At 35.2% G+C, this 18,147-nt stretch overlaps 1 protein-coding gene across 3 annotated transcripts in view; it reads left to right on the plus strand.

The window, feature by feature from the left end:
• Window positions 1–18,147, plus strand: part of TBC1D15 (TBC1 domain family member 15) — a 35,294-nt gene that overhangs the window by 8,730 nt on the left and 8,417 nt on the right. For all 3 annotated transcript variants that reach the window (XM_064419517.1, XM_064419516.1, XM_064419518.1), the window contains exons 2-11: window positions 2,163–2,261; window positions 2,503–2,577; window positions 3,324–3,462; window positions 5,267–5,477; window positions 9,479–9,578; window positions 10,570–10,767; window positions 12,231–12,359; window positions 13,833–13,936; window positions 14,205–14,299; window positions 15,695–15,811. In XM_064419517.1, coding sequence (XP_064275587.1) covers window positions 2,163–2,261; window positions 2,503–2,577; window positions 3,324–3,462; window positions 5,267–5,477; window positions 9,479–9,578; window positions 10,570–10,767; window positions 12,231–12,359; window positions 13,833–13,936; window positions 14,205–14,299; window positions 15,695–15,811 — 1,267 coding nt within the window. The remainder of the gene's footprint in view (window positions 1–2,162; window positions 2,262–2,502; window positions 2,578–3,323; window positions 3,463–5,266; window positions 5,478–9,478; window positions 9,579–10,569; window positions 10,768–12,230; window positions 12,360–13,832; window positions 13,937–14,204; window positions 14,300–15,694; window positions 15,812–18,147) is intronic.

Here is an 18,147-nt window from a genome sequence, read left to right on the forward strand (position 1 = left end):
AATTACATTTCCAAACTCAGTTTGTTCAAATGCATTTATGGAGTTACTTTACAAGGTACTGCTGAATAGAGTGGCTCTGTATTTTGAAGAATTCAAGATGGTAACTCCCAAAATGTTTTGCAGAGGTATTAACTGTGGAAAAACATCTAGATACTCTTGTGTACAATCAATGTTATTTCTTTCTTCAAATTAGTTACAGTTACAGTTTACAGTTGGAAAAAGTAAATAAATAAATCACGCTTGTGATTGGAAAAGAAAAATCTCAGCAGCTTGGCCTTCTGGCCTTTCAAACCTGGAGAAGATTTTCTCTTAAATAACAGTATGAGGGGAATAAGATGACTTGTGACCAGTCCTCTGTTTACAGACACCCTCTGAAGTTCTGAGCATGTGCTTTGTTTTTTTGGAGAGCATGGCACAGGGAGCTGAAGCTGTTACAAAGAGCAGTGTAAGATTTTTCAGTTGCATGACAACTGTAGCATTAGAAGCACATTTTCTTTTCCCATGAAAGGAAGTGTTTGTCCTTCTGAGAGATTTACAGACAGAAGAATAATAAAAAGAGTTATTAGATGGCTTACCTTCTAGACTGAGAAGGTATACTTTATGATACTAACATTTTTGGTGGAAGTGCACTTCTACCAGTATAACTCTGATACAAGTAGATTTTTTTTTTTTCCTGGAGCAGCTGTCCAAGTGGTTGATGACTGATTAATATTTCTGACTAGTTTTCATGATAGATCAGGTCCAAAGAGCTAGAAGGTAAAATTTAAATAAATGTTGCCTTGTTTGAACAGAACTTAATTTGAAAACAGAAAATTGGTAGAAATAGAGAGAGGATATTTTTGGATAGAAAAGAGAAAAAACTGTAATAGGCAACAGGAAAGAAGACTTCCAATATTTGAAAGGCAATGATGTTAATAATCCTTCAAGCAGGAGATGTGCTAAGTGACCTTTAGAGATTTCTTCCAAGTGATATTTCTGTTTAACGAGGGCACTCCTGAAATTTCTTGCTTGTGTAAAAGGTAGAGAAATTGAAGCAAAACTAAAACAGAAAGGATGAGTTAAGTGAATTTTATGGCTCTTTTTAAGCCATGTTTTCTCATCTGGCTAGTTAAGCTTACACACCTAACCTTTTGAAACAGACAGGCAAAACTAACCTTTTAGTTTACAGGCCTGACCACAAGTGAAGTGATTTTAGAAAGTGGATAAATGAGAAAAATAGCTCCTGATATTTTAGAACCGAAGAAATACATTATCTGTCTCTGATTAGTTAAAAAATTTCTAGGCTTTGCCTTTAAAAATATTCTTAAGGCCATGTTCGCAGCTTGGTGTGAAAATGAAAATGGTTCTGAAACAATTACTGTTACCATTTGATTTATTTCACTTTCACAAAATCGAAGAGACGTTTCACTCTTAGACCTGTGTAAAATAGGACCCATTTACAGTATTTATAGAGCTTTTAAGAGTATGTGTATGTAGCTTTGAAAAGCCTGCTAAATTTTGACAGTCAAGGGTTCTCTGATTTTCTTTTTTTTTTTTTTTTGAGAGCATGATCAGAATACTGTGAAGGGTTTTGCAAATGCTTAAATGCAAAAGTTATGTGGGCCATGTGCACTCCTACAAGCTCTTCTTATCCAACTGTTACATATTCTCCCTTTCAGATGGAATCTCTGCCACTGGCCCTGAATTTAATTTCAGGGTATAGTTTTTTATTTCTCTGGAGTTCATCTTTTTACAGTATTTGGTCCATTTTAAATTTAAATTAGTTAATAATTTCAACATGCTTAATGGCAGGTGGTAGAAAGGCAGACTATATAAGAAAGCCTTTTAATGTTTTAAAAGCTGTATAGGCCTTTCACTGAACCTGTACCTGCTGATTTAAAAATAAGTAGGTATTGAATGCATTTTCTTGTGGTGTTTAATGAAGTAGTGCTAGTCAGTAAGTTGCTTAGGGAATAAGTTTGATCAGTTTCATTTCCTATTGTTTCTTGATTTAGGTAAGTGAAACACTTAGATCTTGGACCCTTTGTAACAAAATCCCTAACACAATAGAAGTGTTTGTTTCAACTTCCGTCAGCGAGTTGATAATGAGTACCAGAGGGGGATAAACAATTTTAAGGATTTTAAAACATTGTTTTCTGAATTTCATTACTCATTTTTTATAGGTTGTATATGAGCAAGAAGGAGTTTTTATTCACTCCTCCTGTGGAAAAAATGATGACCAGGACAGCTTAATAGCAGGAACACTGCGTGTCATAGAAAAGGTATTTGCATAATACAGTTACAGAACTTTTGTGTATTTGTTGGCAAAGCACATAACAAGTTTGGCAAATCTTAAATACCTTTTTAAAGTGTAGGGTTTTGTACATGAACAAACATCACACTGTGTTTGACATTGTCATAATTTATATGTATATGTAAGTTTTAACATAGTCACACCATGACTATATATGGCAATAAGTACTTTGCTGTGTAGTGTTGAATTTTTTGTGATTTGTATTGTAGGAAAATGAAGTGGTAGTAGACTGGAGACCACTGGATGAGACTTTGGATACTTCTAATATTCTCTGTGCTGGAAAGGTTTGTTTGTTAGTTTTCAGTATTCTTCATTATGTTTCTCTAGAGATTTTATTTTGTGTTAACTAATGCATAAGTGATTTCATAACTAGAAGCAAAGCTTATTTATTATTGGTAATAATAGCTATATGTAGGAATCTTATTTATAGATAGGAGGCCAGTTCAGGTTATTAGAATACATGTGTAGGTTGACTGTATTTAGTTTTTACTTGGTTCACAAATAAAATAGTAGGGGACTAACTATGAATAGTAAAGACCAAATGAGTGTAAATATATCACAGTTACCAGTCCCTCTCAATCTACTGTGTTGTAGTTTGGTGATTCACTCTTCTTAGTTAGACACGAAAGTGAGAGGTGCTGTTCTAATGCAAAATAAAAATAGAAAGTCTGTGGGGGTTACAGCAGTGATATGTGGTATTTAATCAGTATTAGGAGGATGTGACTAAATGAAAAAGATTCAAGTTTTACACTTAAATGAATAATTTGTTATGTTCTTAATGTCTGCAAGAGAGGAAAAGATATTTTAGGATGTTGGAATTTACTAAGTAAAACCTCATAGTGTTAGTCATAAGTCCAAATTTCCTGTGTTGAACTGTATCTTTTACAGAAACTGTATGTTTCTGAGGATTTCAATACATTTTCTTTTAATCTATGAAATAAAGATGCTGATTCTTCATGTTGAATCTGAGAAACCAGGTCTATTTTCATGCCTTGTGTTTTTTGATAGTTGCTTCTGTTGTTTCTCTCAGGATTCCAGTTCTGTTGTGGAGTGGACTCAAACTCCGAAAGAAAAATGTTCCCGAGGAGCAGATCGTCCAAGTAGTTATGAAGCAGAATGGGACATGGTCAGCACAGTCTCTTTTAAGAAGAAACCTCATTCAAATGGAGGTACTTAAAAAAAATTAAAAGTGGAGGGCTTTTATGTGTATACAGTGTTTTCTTCCATGATGGTAATTTGTAACTAAAAAATTGCCTTTAAGAATAGCCTTTTTGGAAGGCTGGGATTCATTTGTGGTAAGAGATGAATCTCTGGGTGTGGAAAAAATTTCACAAGTGGAATAGCTGTCATCTGCCTCATTTTTTTCCTTAAATTGGTAGAGAATTGTATTGAAAAAGAACATTAAATCTAACTTCCTGCTTCATCATTAGATGTAGTAGCAGCTTTATCTGTGCTGCGCTTGAATTCTTTAAAACAAGTGGAATTCAAACTTGGTGTTTTGTTAGAAATGAAAATAGAAAAATAAGTGGGTTACTACTCAAATGTCTTTCCATACTGCAGCAGCAGGGGGAGATGGAATCTACAGTTATGACATAGACAGGTCTTTAATATGGGGGGTGTTTAATATAAAAAATACCTTTTTATATGAGCAAAATAATTCTATAGCTACAATATTTTTGTTATAGTGTCTCAGTAGAGATGTTGAAAAACAAGTGATGAAAGAACAGTGATTCTCAAGTAATCACTGATTTTTCTCCGATTCTCACATACTCTTTTTTCTTTTATAATACTTGTTTTCCATGTATTATTTCACAGCATGTAACTGGGGATTATTGTGCTTTTTTTACTGTCTTTATAATGGTTTTAAATGTCATGTCTGTCATGTATGACTACAGGGTTTGGATGTCAGATCATGAACTTTTTTGAGTAAAGCACAGTCCTAGGCTTTCGTGTATATACACACACATACACACAGAGCATCTCTGTTAGATAAATATGGTTTACCACATCACTAGTTTGTATTGAATTTTCATCTCCAGTCAGCAGAGCATGTCTTCATCCATAGTGAGTGTCACTGAGGACTACAGACTTGGATTATGCTCTTTGCCACTTCTTGCCTATTTGCAATTGCTGTAATGTGATGGGAGCAGGCCAGGGGGTGTCCCAAATTCCTTCTGGACATGCTGGCAATTTTGTGTCCTGTGGTAAAGTTTAATCCCTTTAATCCCTTCTCTTTGAATATATGGAATTTTGCACAGCATGTATGCAAGTTTGCACACTATAGGAGGAAAGGGTGAGGGGAGATTTCCAATTCCTTTGCCCTTACTTTGGTAGCAGCCTTACATGACATGTGGCTGGTAACTGTGAGTAATATATGGGTTAGAGGATTGTAGCACATACCACGTTTAGTTTGAGTAAGTAGCACTACCTGGTGGAGGTGCAGGTTGGATTTAGCTTGCTGCTGGAATTTGATAAAGCAGATGTACATTTAACTGCTTGATCACTTCTGTTGTCGGATCATAGAGTATTTTGAGTTGCAGGTGACCCACAGGGATCATCAAAGTCCAACTCTTGGTCCTGCACAGAACAACCCCAAGAATCACACCATGTACCTGACAGTGTTGTCCAAATGCTTCTTGAACTCCTGTTAAGCTTAATGCCGTGACCACTTCCCTGAGAGCCTGTTCCAGTGCCCAGCCATCCTCTGGGTGAAAAACCTTTTCCTATAAACTGTAGGTACAGTTTTAGGGGAGTAGCCTGATGGACTTACTGATTGTTTTACAAGTCTGTAGAAGACGAGGAGGCTCAAAGAGAAATTCAGAAATAGTAGTTACAGTGTGCATTTTATTATTAGAACCAATGCTGATGTTTACGTTTTGAGTTTGTTTTTTAGAAACAGTGATAGATATAATGTGTTTATAATTGCTAACACTGAAAGTCAAACTGAAATCATGTGCTATTTTTGTTTTTAAGATGCTGCAACTCATGCAAACAGAGAAAGCAAGTGGTCGTTCCTGTTCAGTTTGATAGATCTGAAATCAATCAAACAAAACAAAGAAGGCATGGGATGGTCTTATTTAGTGTTCTGTCTGAAGGATGATGTGAAGCTTCCAGCTCTTCACTTTCATCATGGAGATAGCAAATCATTGATTAAATGTCTTGAAAAGCACGTTGCACTGAATGAGTAAGTATCAGACAACTCTTAGTTCTGTAAAATACAGATTATTGGTTTACTTAAATCATGTAATGAATTTCAGAGTAATACTTCCTGATTGTTATTCTGTTCCTTTTTTTAATTAATAGAAGTAGTTTTCAAGGTGACTGAGACTATGGTTTTACCATATGCATTTGGAATGTAAGCTGAAGTTTAAAAATTTTTGGATTGATTAGTGAAGTATTTTAGAATCTGAAGTGTCATTAACTCCGAATGCCTCAATTGCTCCCTCTAGTGGGTGCAGAAGCTTCTTATCAACATTCAGTGTAAAAGTTAAATCCTTCATGAGCTGCTTCTATAAAACGGGATAATTTGTGTTATAATTTGAGATTGTTTCCTTTGTGTAAAATATGCATGAGTATTTAAATGAGTGTGCAAGGTAACTTACAATACCATCAGCTAAATCAATTGGTATATAAATGTTTTCCCCCACAGTTCTGTTCCCCTGTGCTTTCTTGCCTGGTCACTGTTTCAGTCTTGATCTTTGCTACACAAATCAACTATCTGAGTGTAAATATAGTTAAGACCCTATCATTCTGTTAAATAATTTGGGGTTGTTGTGTAGTTATATTGTGCTACCTCCAAGTTTTTTACTAGGATAGCCTTTTTGATCAGCATGCATAAAATAAAATTTTCTGCTCTCACCATGTAGGCATAAGTATAATTTAAGAAGACAACAGGTAAATAAGGTTAGATAGAATATGAAGAAATAAATGTGATATAACATGTATACCTGTAACACTGTAATATTAGTGTAGCATGTAATCTGTTTTCAAAAGTGTTTTGCTATTCTCACTTGCAACATAATAGTCTGATGACAGATTTGAAGGTGGATAGTGAAATGGCTGTAGGAATCCTCACAGAGGGCTCTTCTTACATTGCTAGCATCACTGGGGCCAGAGATGCCTTCAACAAGTAGAGCAGGCTGATGCTGAGTAACACTGAAGAAAATTTTGCTGGAGAACAAGTCAGTAGGACGTGAGTGGTTGTATATTTATTGAACTGATTTGTGAAAGGCTTTGACAGTTTCAAGACGTGGTGTTGGGGTTTGTGATAATCAGAAGTTTTCAGCTGCTTGGAGAAGGTCAGTGTGTCCAGCTGGTGGAATGGTACTGGCTCTAGCATTGTATGTGAGCTTTGTAAGGGGAAAAGTCAGGAAGGCCAAAGGAGAGGCTAATAGGGGGACAGGATGAACTTGTAAATAGGAATATTCTCTGTACAACTGTAGATTAGAAAATCCTGAGTGACAACTTCATCTTAAATCCTGAGGGGATTTTTTCCTCTAGGTTCCCTTCCTTAAACATCCTCATTTAGTGTCATAATTTCCCAGCCCCTGCAGGCATAGGGATTGCCATCTCCCTCCCTCCCTTCCTTGTTCCCCAAGGAAACTGCTCCTTTTTGAGCATACTGCTGTGTTTAGTTATTTGTGGAAACCTTCTGAGTAGCTGCTGGTAAACAGGGGCAGGTTTTGGGAGCAACTGATGTAGCAAACACTGGAAAAAGACCTGTGTTATATGGTGAGTCACAGAAAGCTTTATATCAGATTTGTGTGATCTGTTACCTGTGGACTGCAGCAACATATTTGAAATTTTCTAACTGATTTCTAGGAGAAGACAGCAAAACTTGAGGTGATATTCAAGCTTGCAGGATGTGCTGTGCTGCTTGGTATTGCCACCTTGAACAGTTGTAAGCATTAACTAATGCAAGAGCAGATACTTCAGGAGCTTTAAAGCAAAAAGCAATGATAGCTATGGAAGTTTAATTTGGATGACCTTAAGCATTGACATGAGCAGGAATGTCAGTTTTATTTTTCTTATTTATTTAAGGTGTCTTCTGTCACCAAATTCCCTTCTGTTGTTTAGTCATGAATTATGATCATTATTTTTGTCTAAGGAAAGAGAAAAGAACAAATAGGCCATCTGAGTTATGGAAATGACAGAGTCAATCTGTTTTTTTCTGTTTTTTCCTAATGGTTATTCATTCTTTAGTACATAATGTATCTCAGCTCACAACCTCATTTAGGAAAAGATGTTTACTCAGCTGGATGCCACAAGCAGATATTTGTCAGTGTAATTACTTGTTATCCCAACTTATAAAGCATGGGATATTGACATTAAGCTAGAAATTTTAGCTTATCTATATATTATCTTTATTTTATAGGTATTTTCTTATGTTCCTATTGCCTCAAAAGATTTTTTTCTTCTCTAACACCATTCTTTATAAATATCACATCATTGCTAAAATCAGCATGAAGCAGCTAAATTCATACAAAATAGTTGTGATTTTTTGTCCTAAGGATTAGGTGCCTCCTAGTTTGACTGCACCAGTCTAATATTGAGAAAATACCATGTGCACAAACGACACTTTATAAGTCACAGGACTATGAGGAAGTTTCAGAAAGTGTATAGCTCACAAATTTTTGAACATTACCTAAGTAGGTGTTGATACCCACCTGACTGTCCAGAAAGTGTGTTTAATTAAAAGGGAGGTATGGTACAAAGTTTTAATTATTTTAGTTAAGGAAAACATAATACATGAGTCAGCCTTTGCCCCTGCGCTGCTCTTTAGAAAAAGCCAATTGAGCTTCATTAACTGTTGGTGCCTCAGAACTATGACTGTGATGTCTGGCTGTCTCAAAAGAAGATCTCTTGTTGCATTTCATATCCGTCAGTGTTTACAGTGTCCTGTCCTGTTGGAATGGGAAAGAGATAAAGCTTATTAAAGTTCTTATCTTTGACTTTAATAACATGGTAGATGATGCAGGTGCTAATAAAAAGGAAAGCAATTTTTCTTTCAAAGACTAGAAATAGTAGATTTAAAATTTGTGAGAGAGCAATAGAGAGGTATTTTATAAATGTAAGTCTGTGCAATGGATTAGGGTCAGATGTCAAAGTGCTTGGCTTTCTCCTGCCTGGATACAAACTCTGAGGCTTGAATGTCAGCCTGCTTTCTGAGCTGTTCTTTCTTCTGTCACCTACTGAGCAGTAAATTGGTGATTCAGCAGCTGCTTAAGGAAGTAATGGGGTGCCTGTGCTGAAGAAGGGGGCAAAATGGGATGTTGAAGGGGGAGTAGGTGTGAGAGCAAAAGAACAGATTCATTACTAGGAGAAGCATGGTTTCAGTGCCTTTGTTGTCACTGTTTTCATCTGCCTGTGGAGCCCTGTTGAGTAGCAAATGTATTGAGCAGGAGTGTACAAGTACAGTGAGTTAGGCCAAGTCAGGTTTGTGTTCATTAAGCTTTTGGAGTCTACACAGAAATATATTTGCAGGGCTGCACTGAGATGGTTCTGTTTTGCAGTCCACTGGCTCTGGTGTCTTTTAAGCTCCTATGAGTGTGAATCTTAGCATTATTATGACAGGATCTGTTGTAGTACTGTTGGGTAGAAGTTTGTTGATGTGCTTTCGTACATTGAAAAACAGTTTGTATTCCTTAACGTAATGTTTCAGAGGGTGCCATCATGTAAGATTTACTAACTGGTAGAAAGAATTCCTTAACTGTATGGGTGACATAGGTTCTTTTCACTTCTTCTATTATGTTAAGGGAGTTTGAGCATATGTTGTGTTGAGGCTGACTGTGTCTCAGTACATTTCCTGTGTCACAATTTTTTGTCCATTGTCAAAACTAGAAAAATGTACTTGAAGAAAATTTTTTCACCTACATGTAAATGGATCTTCCAGAGTAATTTCTCAAAAAAATTTCTAAAGCTTTGCTTTTCAGGGAATGAAATAGTGCAATTCAGAATTAATATCAAAATAACATAATCTTTTGAAAAATTAAGGTTCTGTTTTGTGTAGCATTAGCTGGTTAACTTGTGCCAGACTGGTCTTGCATCACATGAATGGTCTTGCATCAAATCTTTTAATTTTTGCACAAAGCCTAAATTTGTGACTTCAGAAAACCAGTAAATGTTCTGAAAACTTTACAGAAAAAAACAGTTGCACCAAGACACCCTTTTAAAATTTTATTGCAGATCTCCACATGATGAACGGGTTCTTCTTGTGAAGACTCAGAAGTCACTGTCTCAGTCTTTTGAAAATCTCTTTGACGAACCATCATATGGCTTATTACAAGTATGTATTTCCTTCAGATTTTGTATTCTGAAGACATATGTTGAAAAAATGCACCCTACAATGTCACAGGAGCATTCTCTGAGTAATGATTTAATGCCATTGTAAAAGCATTAACTATATCCTAAATCACATGCTTACTATAGAAAGTACACTTAATTGTAAGTTGTTTTCTATGATGTAATAACTTCTTAACTTTTCTGTGGTATTATTTCAAACCTATTCAAGTTCATGTTCTCTGTGATTCATACTTTGGAGGGAAAGGAAATATTTTAGGAGTTACCACAACATATTAATTATAATTTTCTAAGTTTTCCTTGACTCAGTATTCTTTTCATTGATATTTTCTGAGGCTTTTGAAGGGATAATGGAAATGCACCAGTAAAGAGGACATTATTGGCTAAAAATATGGGGGGTTTTAATACTACAGTGGCTTATCATTTGTTGGGTCTTAGGGGCTTGTGGAAGTCAGCAGCAAAACTTGAGTGACTTAAATGAGGCCAGCGGTTTGATCCACTGATGTGTTTAATTAAAGAAGTTCTTAATGAATTAATTACATTAGTTTCTGGATTTAATTGTCAAATCAAAATTTCTGTGAAATTCCTAGCAGCGTACATGATTATTCAGACTGTTTTCTCTGTCAGGGTAGAGAAACTGAGTGTAAGGTTTCTGTTTTGTGCCATGGATCACTGATAGCAAACAGTGGATCTGATCCACTTTTATGTGTAGGTCAGGCTTACTGAGAACACGGTATCCAATCTTCCAAATCAATTAGCAGTGTTATCTTCATACTTAAGATGTGTTTTTTAATCACATGATGACTGTTCCCTATTACTGCCAATACATGAAACTTAAATAATTTTGAGATCTACAGTACGTTTCCTGATGTTTTCCTTTGAGTACAAGAATTACAAGTGTGTATATATATGTATATAAAACAAATGTATTATAAACACAAACGTTTGTGTTTTGCTTGTTTTCCATGTTATAACAGAAATGGAAGAAAGATCCGTATGTAGTAACAATGGGAAAATTTTCCAAAGTCACAAACTATATTGTTGGTAGTTTACGTTCAAGTGATCAATCAAATCAGAGGCGACCACCATCAGAAATGGCAGACTTTCTCAATGATACCATTCCAGGGCTGAAGATAAATCAGCAGGAAGAGCCAGGATTTGAAGTCATTACACGAGTGAGTCTATAAATTAAGGGTACAGATGTGCTGATTGTTTATATGTACTCCTTTAAAAGAGTAGTAGGACTTGAAGCATGATGAGTTATACTGTTTATTCAATTGTGGCATATTACCATTTATTCTCAGGAGTTTAGATCATCATCAATTACTTTTGCATATGTCAATTTTATGCATGCACATGCGAGTTTTCTTTGAAAGGAAGTTTGTAATTAATGAAATGGTGACTATAGTTATGTTAGAGGCACTACCTTAAAAGGTGTCCAGTTTTATTTTCAGTGTTTCCTCTGAGGTCAATTAGATCTCTGTTAAGTAAAATTGGAGTATGCAGGCTAATAACCAACTTTCTTGGCTGCTTGCTCCTAACATTTCAGTTTCTTTTGAGATTAAAGAAAATACTTAATTGGATGATTAATGTCTAGGGTGTATAAATTACAGATATATGCATGATTTGAAACAAAGCTAGAATGAACTTATAACTGGATCATGAATCACTGTGGACACCTGTTGGAGTCTTTTACAGATATGTGGAAAAGGTTTATTTTTAAATGCTTGTGATTATTATTTGAGCATCTTATATGTTTTTAAAACATTAAACTGTTTTATATGGGGGATTTTTTGAGTTCAAGCAAGTGTTAATATCTCAGCAGTAGCTGCATGAACAACGTAATTCTAAGACGTTGCTGCCTAGCACTTAGTTAATTTGTGAATGAGAAAGTATTAAAAATTCTATATATGGAAAATAACATTGACCTATTTGTTTTAATCTGACAAATGCCTTGGGCTTCTAAAGAGTTGAAATACAAATTGATTTGGGGGTTGCTATCATAAAACTATTTTTAGAAAGTAAGAATTTACTTTCTGCTGAATTCTCCTTACATAGAATTTGGGAACTGAGAGACTAAGCACAAACTGAAACTTTTGATGGGTGTTATAAATTCTGAAAGTACATACATCCTTGGGTTTTTTTAAGAGGCTGTGTACAAAACTGATCTTTCCAGTCACATTGTGCAGTTTGTGTAGGGATAGCATGTCCAAACCCAAGCTGGTTTTCAGTTCTCTTGTAAGATGCACTTGTGTATCAGGAGTGTGTTTTTGAAGTGAAGCTCCCAATTGTCCTTGTTTTCTATGTTGCATTAGTTCATGGGAAGCTAGCTCAGAGATGTTTGTAGAATTAGGTTATTTAAAACACACATACATCCTCCAAAATCTGAAGTATTACCATGTATAGCCAGGTCCTCAGCAGCGTCTTACCCTGAAGATCCGCACTGCTTGTGTTGGCCCACTCCACTTGCTCATGTGGCTGCAACCTTAGATCCTTAGAGTTGCTGAGGTGTGTGCATGTGGAAATGTAATTGCACTGACTATAAGAAACTGGCAAGCTTAGTACCACTTGTGCAGTTTTTTTGCAACTACTGAAGCACTTCATTGGGATTCATATAATGCCTTTGTGTGTGTTTCAGATCGACCTAGGGAAACAGCCTGAAGTTAGTAGAAGAGAGCCTGTGACAGCTGAAGAATGGGCTAAGAATATGGACTCTGAAGGAAGAATTGTAGATGTTGACTACATAAAACGACTGATATTCAAAGGGGTAATTAGTTTTTCTAAATTCAGCAAGACCTATGGCTTGATTCTGGCTTTTATTTTCCTTCCCAAACTGTGGATATGCTGCTTTCATTAACTTGTAATGTTTCAGGCAGAACTTTGAGCATGACCCAGACTGTCATTATTGAGAGACTTCATAAAGCATGGTTTCATGCCAATCAAGTACCTCAGCAGTCTTGCAGCTGTAGAAAGTGCTCTACAAGGAGAGAGATCTTGTTGTGGCTGGCTAAAGGAAGTGAGTTGGAAATATAGAAGCTTAAGTGATAAAACAAATGAAAGTGGCTCTCAGGAAAAGACCAGTATTTCAGTGCTAGGATATTTGGTTTATTCTTTTATCTTACAAGGTTTTTTCCTATCCTTCTCCAGCAGAAGCTTCTGGTTTTGCCCAACTGTTTGCTGGGATTTGACAATGTTTAGCAGAGCAGTGCTAAACACTTCTGCTGGTATTTTTAATTGAACTGAGGGGTTTTGCAATATGAATGTGAATTTAGTCTCAGTGATGGAAATTTTGAAAACTAATTGTGTCCTGTAGCTTTTCTACCTAATGTTACTTCAGGATTTCTGTATTTTGGTGGGAATACAGCTGCCTTAATGCATTTTGTGCCTGCTGCTGCATGTTTCCAAGCAGAAGTAGAGAATGATAGCACTGTTCCTTAATATTTGTGTGCTTGATGTGCCCAGTTAAGGACCCTTCCACAATCATGAGAATTACTACAAACCTTTTCTTCTGTAGCCCGCATTCTTGTCAATCTCTGCCCATTACCAGAAGACTGAGTGCTCTATTTTATTTATGACTCAAGATCCCCAATGTGGGGACTCTCATAGAAAAAGATTCTTATTCTTATGACTGTAGTGCAGGAGTTGCAAGAAACTCTCTTGATGAGAGTAGGGTTTGATTCAGCTCTGTACATTTTTGTCATCTAAAAATGTTGAGCATTACTTGGGAAGATTTCTGACAAGCAGGCTTCTTGAATGGACATTAGTATTTTTGACTGAAAGATGCGTTGCAGGTTGGCTGTGTCTTGTGAGATGAAAATATTTATTTAAAAAAGCAAATAAATGGAAGACTAGTCCTCAAGGTCACTTTATGGCAAGACCAGAAGTTTGGCAACCAGAAGCAGCATTATATTTTTGTACATTTTTAAAGGTACCTTTTCTGAAGTCTTTGATGCCTGTAAGTTCTTTATTTTTAGCAGTGAAGCAAAAATATAGGAAGAAAATTATTTTCTAAAGTTTCTTTTTTTTTACCTAAGTGTGGATCCAGTGCTTCTACAGTATTCTGTTTAATCATTCTCTTTTTCTCCTGTTTCCTCACACCTAGTTAGCACAGGAGACTTGGCTACAATGTAAAAGAAACCAACTTGAAGTTGCTACTTTGGGAAGTCTTGTATCAATCTAGGAATGTTTCCTCAGAGTATGATAAGGCTTTTGTTGATGCATCATACCCATTTTTCCCTAGGGTCTCTGCCATACTTTAAGAAAAGAGGCATGGAAATTTCTTTTGGGATATTTTCCTTGGAATAGCACTAAAGAAGAGAGAGCAAATCTGCAAAAGAGGAAAACGTGAGTACAGTGACTTTTTTCTTACAAAAGAAATTTAAAAGGTACATCTTTTTTTAAGACATAGTGATGTAGAAAGCCCTTTGAAAGACAGCTGCTAAAATTGTTGAATGCAAGAACCTGTGACATTTTCTTAAAAATTGTTTTACTGAAAACGTTACATAAACAGGGTGTTGTTAATCCATTTATCTCAAAGAATACATAGAATGAATGCTTGAATTAAAAAAAGGAAATGTGGATGCTTGGTTTCAAAATTGTCGTTCTTCTTCAGGGATGAATATTTCAGGATGAAGCTGCAGTGGAAATCTGTCAGTGAGGAACAGGAAAAGCGAAATTCAAGATTAAGAGATTACCGGAGTCTTATAGGTAAATTCATGTTTAGACACATACCTAAATTCACACACACTTTTAAAAGGTAATATGAAATTGAAGAGCCTGCATGTAGAGGCACTAAAAATGAAATGTTGCTCTTTTCAGAGGTGTCTAAACTTGGTTATGTACTTAATATTAAAACTTTTTCAAGTAGAGTAACACAGTGCTTTACATATTAGTGTTACAAAATGGCTGGATTTTTAAACTTCATTCACTCAATAACAAAAGACTCTTTGTGTTGTGTTATGTCATAATGTGTTTCTACTGGAAATGTTGTTATGTAATGACATACAATAAGAATGTGAAAATATGTCTGTTCATATTTTATAATTTCTTATAGAGATTTGTGTGTGTGTTCTGACTTACGGCGTTTTACGCCTACTTCTAAAAACTTCATCAAATTATGCAGATTATTAGCAGTTAGTATTCTCATTTCTCTTTGGTGCTGAGATTTGGGCACCAGTGTTCTGGATTACTAAATATTTTTTTAGGACTCAGGCCAAGATTTCTTTGTTATTCTGAGAGAAAAACTTACTTCAGGCAGTTATTCAACAGGCAAGCTGAAAGGGTCAAAGTAGTCTTGTCTTGGTAGACTAATAAACTACATTTTTAGAGAATGATAACAGAAGAAATATATTCTGAGTTTAAAAAAGGCCAGGTGTTTGTTTCTGTGGAGACAATTATTTTAATTTTTAAGCATTTGAAATGTATGTGGCAGTATTAGAGTTATGTAGTGAAATAGATTCAAATTCACAAAATACTCCTTTTGTCATACTGCTTTCAAAATTTTGCAAAATTTCAAAATGTATTTGTCTTGAATTTCATCTTATTAAGGAGCATGCTTAATGTGTGCTTGGTGTGTTTCAGACATCAAAACTACTTGGTGAAAGAGGCAGTTTCATCTGCTATGAGTTACAGGAGCTTGTTACAAAGTATTTATAAAATGCTGTTATGAACTGTCACAGTGTCTTTGAGCTGATCATGTGGGAGCTTTCCAGCTATGGATTATGCTGTGTTGCATCAGTATTCATAAATGACATTGTAGAGTTAGCTCACATAAAATTATTTTTAATCCTCTTAAGTGTAAAACATTTTTTGCTGAATTGTAATCAGGATTTTTTCCATAAAATGCATTATCAAAGAAAAGGCAGAAAGCTTTAAAATATGTTTGTAAGCAAATACTTTCATGGGAGATAGGAAGGATTTTATTTATTTTAAAACATTCTTTGTTTTGAAATGACATTCAGTTACGCAGTTGTCTTAAACACTTCAAAGCTTTCCAACAGTGTTTGAGGAAGAAATCATCAGCTTAGATATTCTGAATTAATTTGATACTGGTTTTGTAAGACTGGTTTTGAAAGTGTTTTTAAATCTGGACTGTTTTCTTAGAAAAAGATGTTAACAGGACAGATCGAACAAATAAGTTCTATGAAGGAGAAGATAATCCGGGACTGATTTTACTTCATGATATTTTGATGACCTATTGCATGTATGACTTTGACTTAGGTAAGTTGTGTCCCTCTGAATGTAAAAGCCTTCTTGGCCTCTGATTTGCGGCTTTGCTTATGCAAAGTCCTATTAATAGAATTGAAATAGTATTAATTGCAATGCTTTTTGTAAATGTTTTAAAAAAATGTAATAGTTTTTTTTGTAGTGTTCAATAATGTAGATAACTTTGTTCAGTTTTTCTTCCTCTCTTCAATTTGGTGTCTCTTTTAGGCCTCTGAACTCATTAATTGTGGTGGGATTAGGAATTAAGTGGTAGTTTGTGTTTACCCCAGACCTACTGTTGTGGGGTTCTTTTGCTGTTTTTGGGGTTTTTGTGTGGTTTTTGTTAAGTTTTTGTGGTTTAGGTTTTTTGTATTAACTTTTTAAAAAGAATTGAAGCAGTCTTGCTTTTCAGAGTTTTAAATGGGTTTGGGTCTTTGGAGCTTGAGTGTTATATATGTTTTTAAGACTGATAATATCAATAAAAATTATAAGCCAGCTGCCACTGCTGTAATTAAAGCTCAGCATGCTGAACCAGCTCTTTGTAAACATGGTGTTGTTTTGAATATTTTAAAAGCTGGTTCTTGAGAAGTGCACTTAGCAATCTGTCAAAAATTACATTTTAGTGCGTGCATCTGCTGCAGAAGGAAGAGCATATAACATCTTACTTTCATCACACTGTCAATGTGATGGCTAAGTCTTGGTTCCTTGTTAATTGTCTTGGGAGGGAGGGAAAAGATACTTGCAGTTGGTTCCCCCTTCACCCCTGGCATGACATTTGGCTGTTGTATACTTTGGAGTTTTTTTGAGTATTCTGTATCAGAAAAGTTTTGGGATTCTAAAAGTCCACTTCATGCCAGATTTTGAAAACAAAAAGTAAGATTAAATCTTTAACTGCTAGTATACATGCAGTAGAGCTGTAGTTCTTGTCAGATTTTGTTCTCTCTGAAAGAGTGTATTGATCTTTGGCTTGAAAAAAGAGAAAACTAAAATGGATTGTTTAAACATGTGGCTCTGTTTCATCTCTTTCCACATTTCAACATTCATTAATGCACATTATAGGTGAAAGTAAAGCAGATTCACCACTCACTCTGTTAAAAATATTGTTGACATGGCTTAAATGTGTACACTGGATAACTCTTCTGTTTTATAAACAAGCAGGAATAATGGGAATACAGTAAATTTGACACAGTAGCTGTCCAAGGCTTCTACACATTGGTGATCTGCTGCTCTTAAACTTTTGACAGCAGCTTTAGAGGGGTCTGAATAATGCCACAAACTGCTTGATAGGGAAGGGGACAGAAAGCTGTTAATAGAATATTTTTCTGAATTAATTCCTTAAGTCTGCATTAATGAAATTTGTTTTATTATTAAATGGACCTTTAAACTGTCTTGGACAGAGTTTTCTCTGCATTTATTTTTAGTTAGCTGTAGTATTTAATATGTGGGGAACAAAACCTTTTTCTTTTGGCCTTTTAAATATTTACCTGTTTGCTCTTATTTATTCTATTTTTCTTTTTACAGCTGCTCCATATTTTCAGTTACTGATTCTATTCCTCTTTTCAGTTACAGAATTACTATTACATCATTAAGAAATAGCCAACTGAGAAATATTATGTTGAACCAATCACTGATGATAGATAGACACATTAATTGTGTTGTCCTCTTTAGAGAGGTCAGCAACAATTGGGCAATAGTTAAGCTGACACAGATGGTCTTAGGTTTGGGTGTATTTAAATTACTTTCCAAGCAGAACAGTCCCAACTTCCTTAAATAAAGGAATCTTTAAAGCATATTCACTGACAGAAAAAAAAAGAAGTGTAAAATGCAAAGTTTTCTTTATAAGATCTGTTGCACTGTTTTTCTGGAATTGCAACTCAGCATCTCTTTAAGTGAATTTGAGAAGAAAATCTTCATTAAGGGGGTGGGTGAGGGAGTACAAAGATACTCAGAATTTTTAAATGTCTATAAGAAAGTAATCAAGTACAAATAGAAAGGAAATTACTTACAAGTTTGTAATTTTGATGGTGCAAGGTAGAGTGTATATATATATATATATATATATATGCTCCCGAATTCTAAATAGGAACATTCTTACTAAAAATATGTTGTGTACAGACTCAGTTTGTACATATTTTAACAGCTGTTGGAACAGTGTGTTTGCTTTATATTCTCTTTAGATTGGCAGAAATGGCTTGTAAATCTTATCATATCTGTGGGATGTTGGTGCCTATTAATACAAATTTGTCCTTACTGGTAGCTGAATCTGAGAATTATAGTATCTGTATGTTCTAACATTTGTTTCACTCAGTCATTCATCACACTTGAAAAATTACTGTTTAACTGCTGAGTTT

The sequence above is a fragment of the Passer domesticus genome, chromosome 5 (assembly GCF_036417665.1).
Source record: "Passer domesticus isolate bPasDom1 chromosome 5, bPasDom1.hap1, whole genome shotgun sequence".
Classification (NCBI taxonomy): domain Eukaryota; kingdom Metazoa; phylum Chordata; class Aves; order Passeriformes; family Passeridae; genus Passer; species Passer domesticus.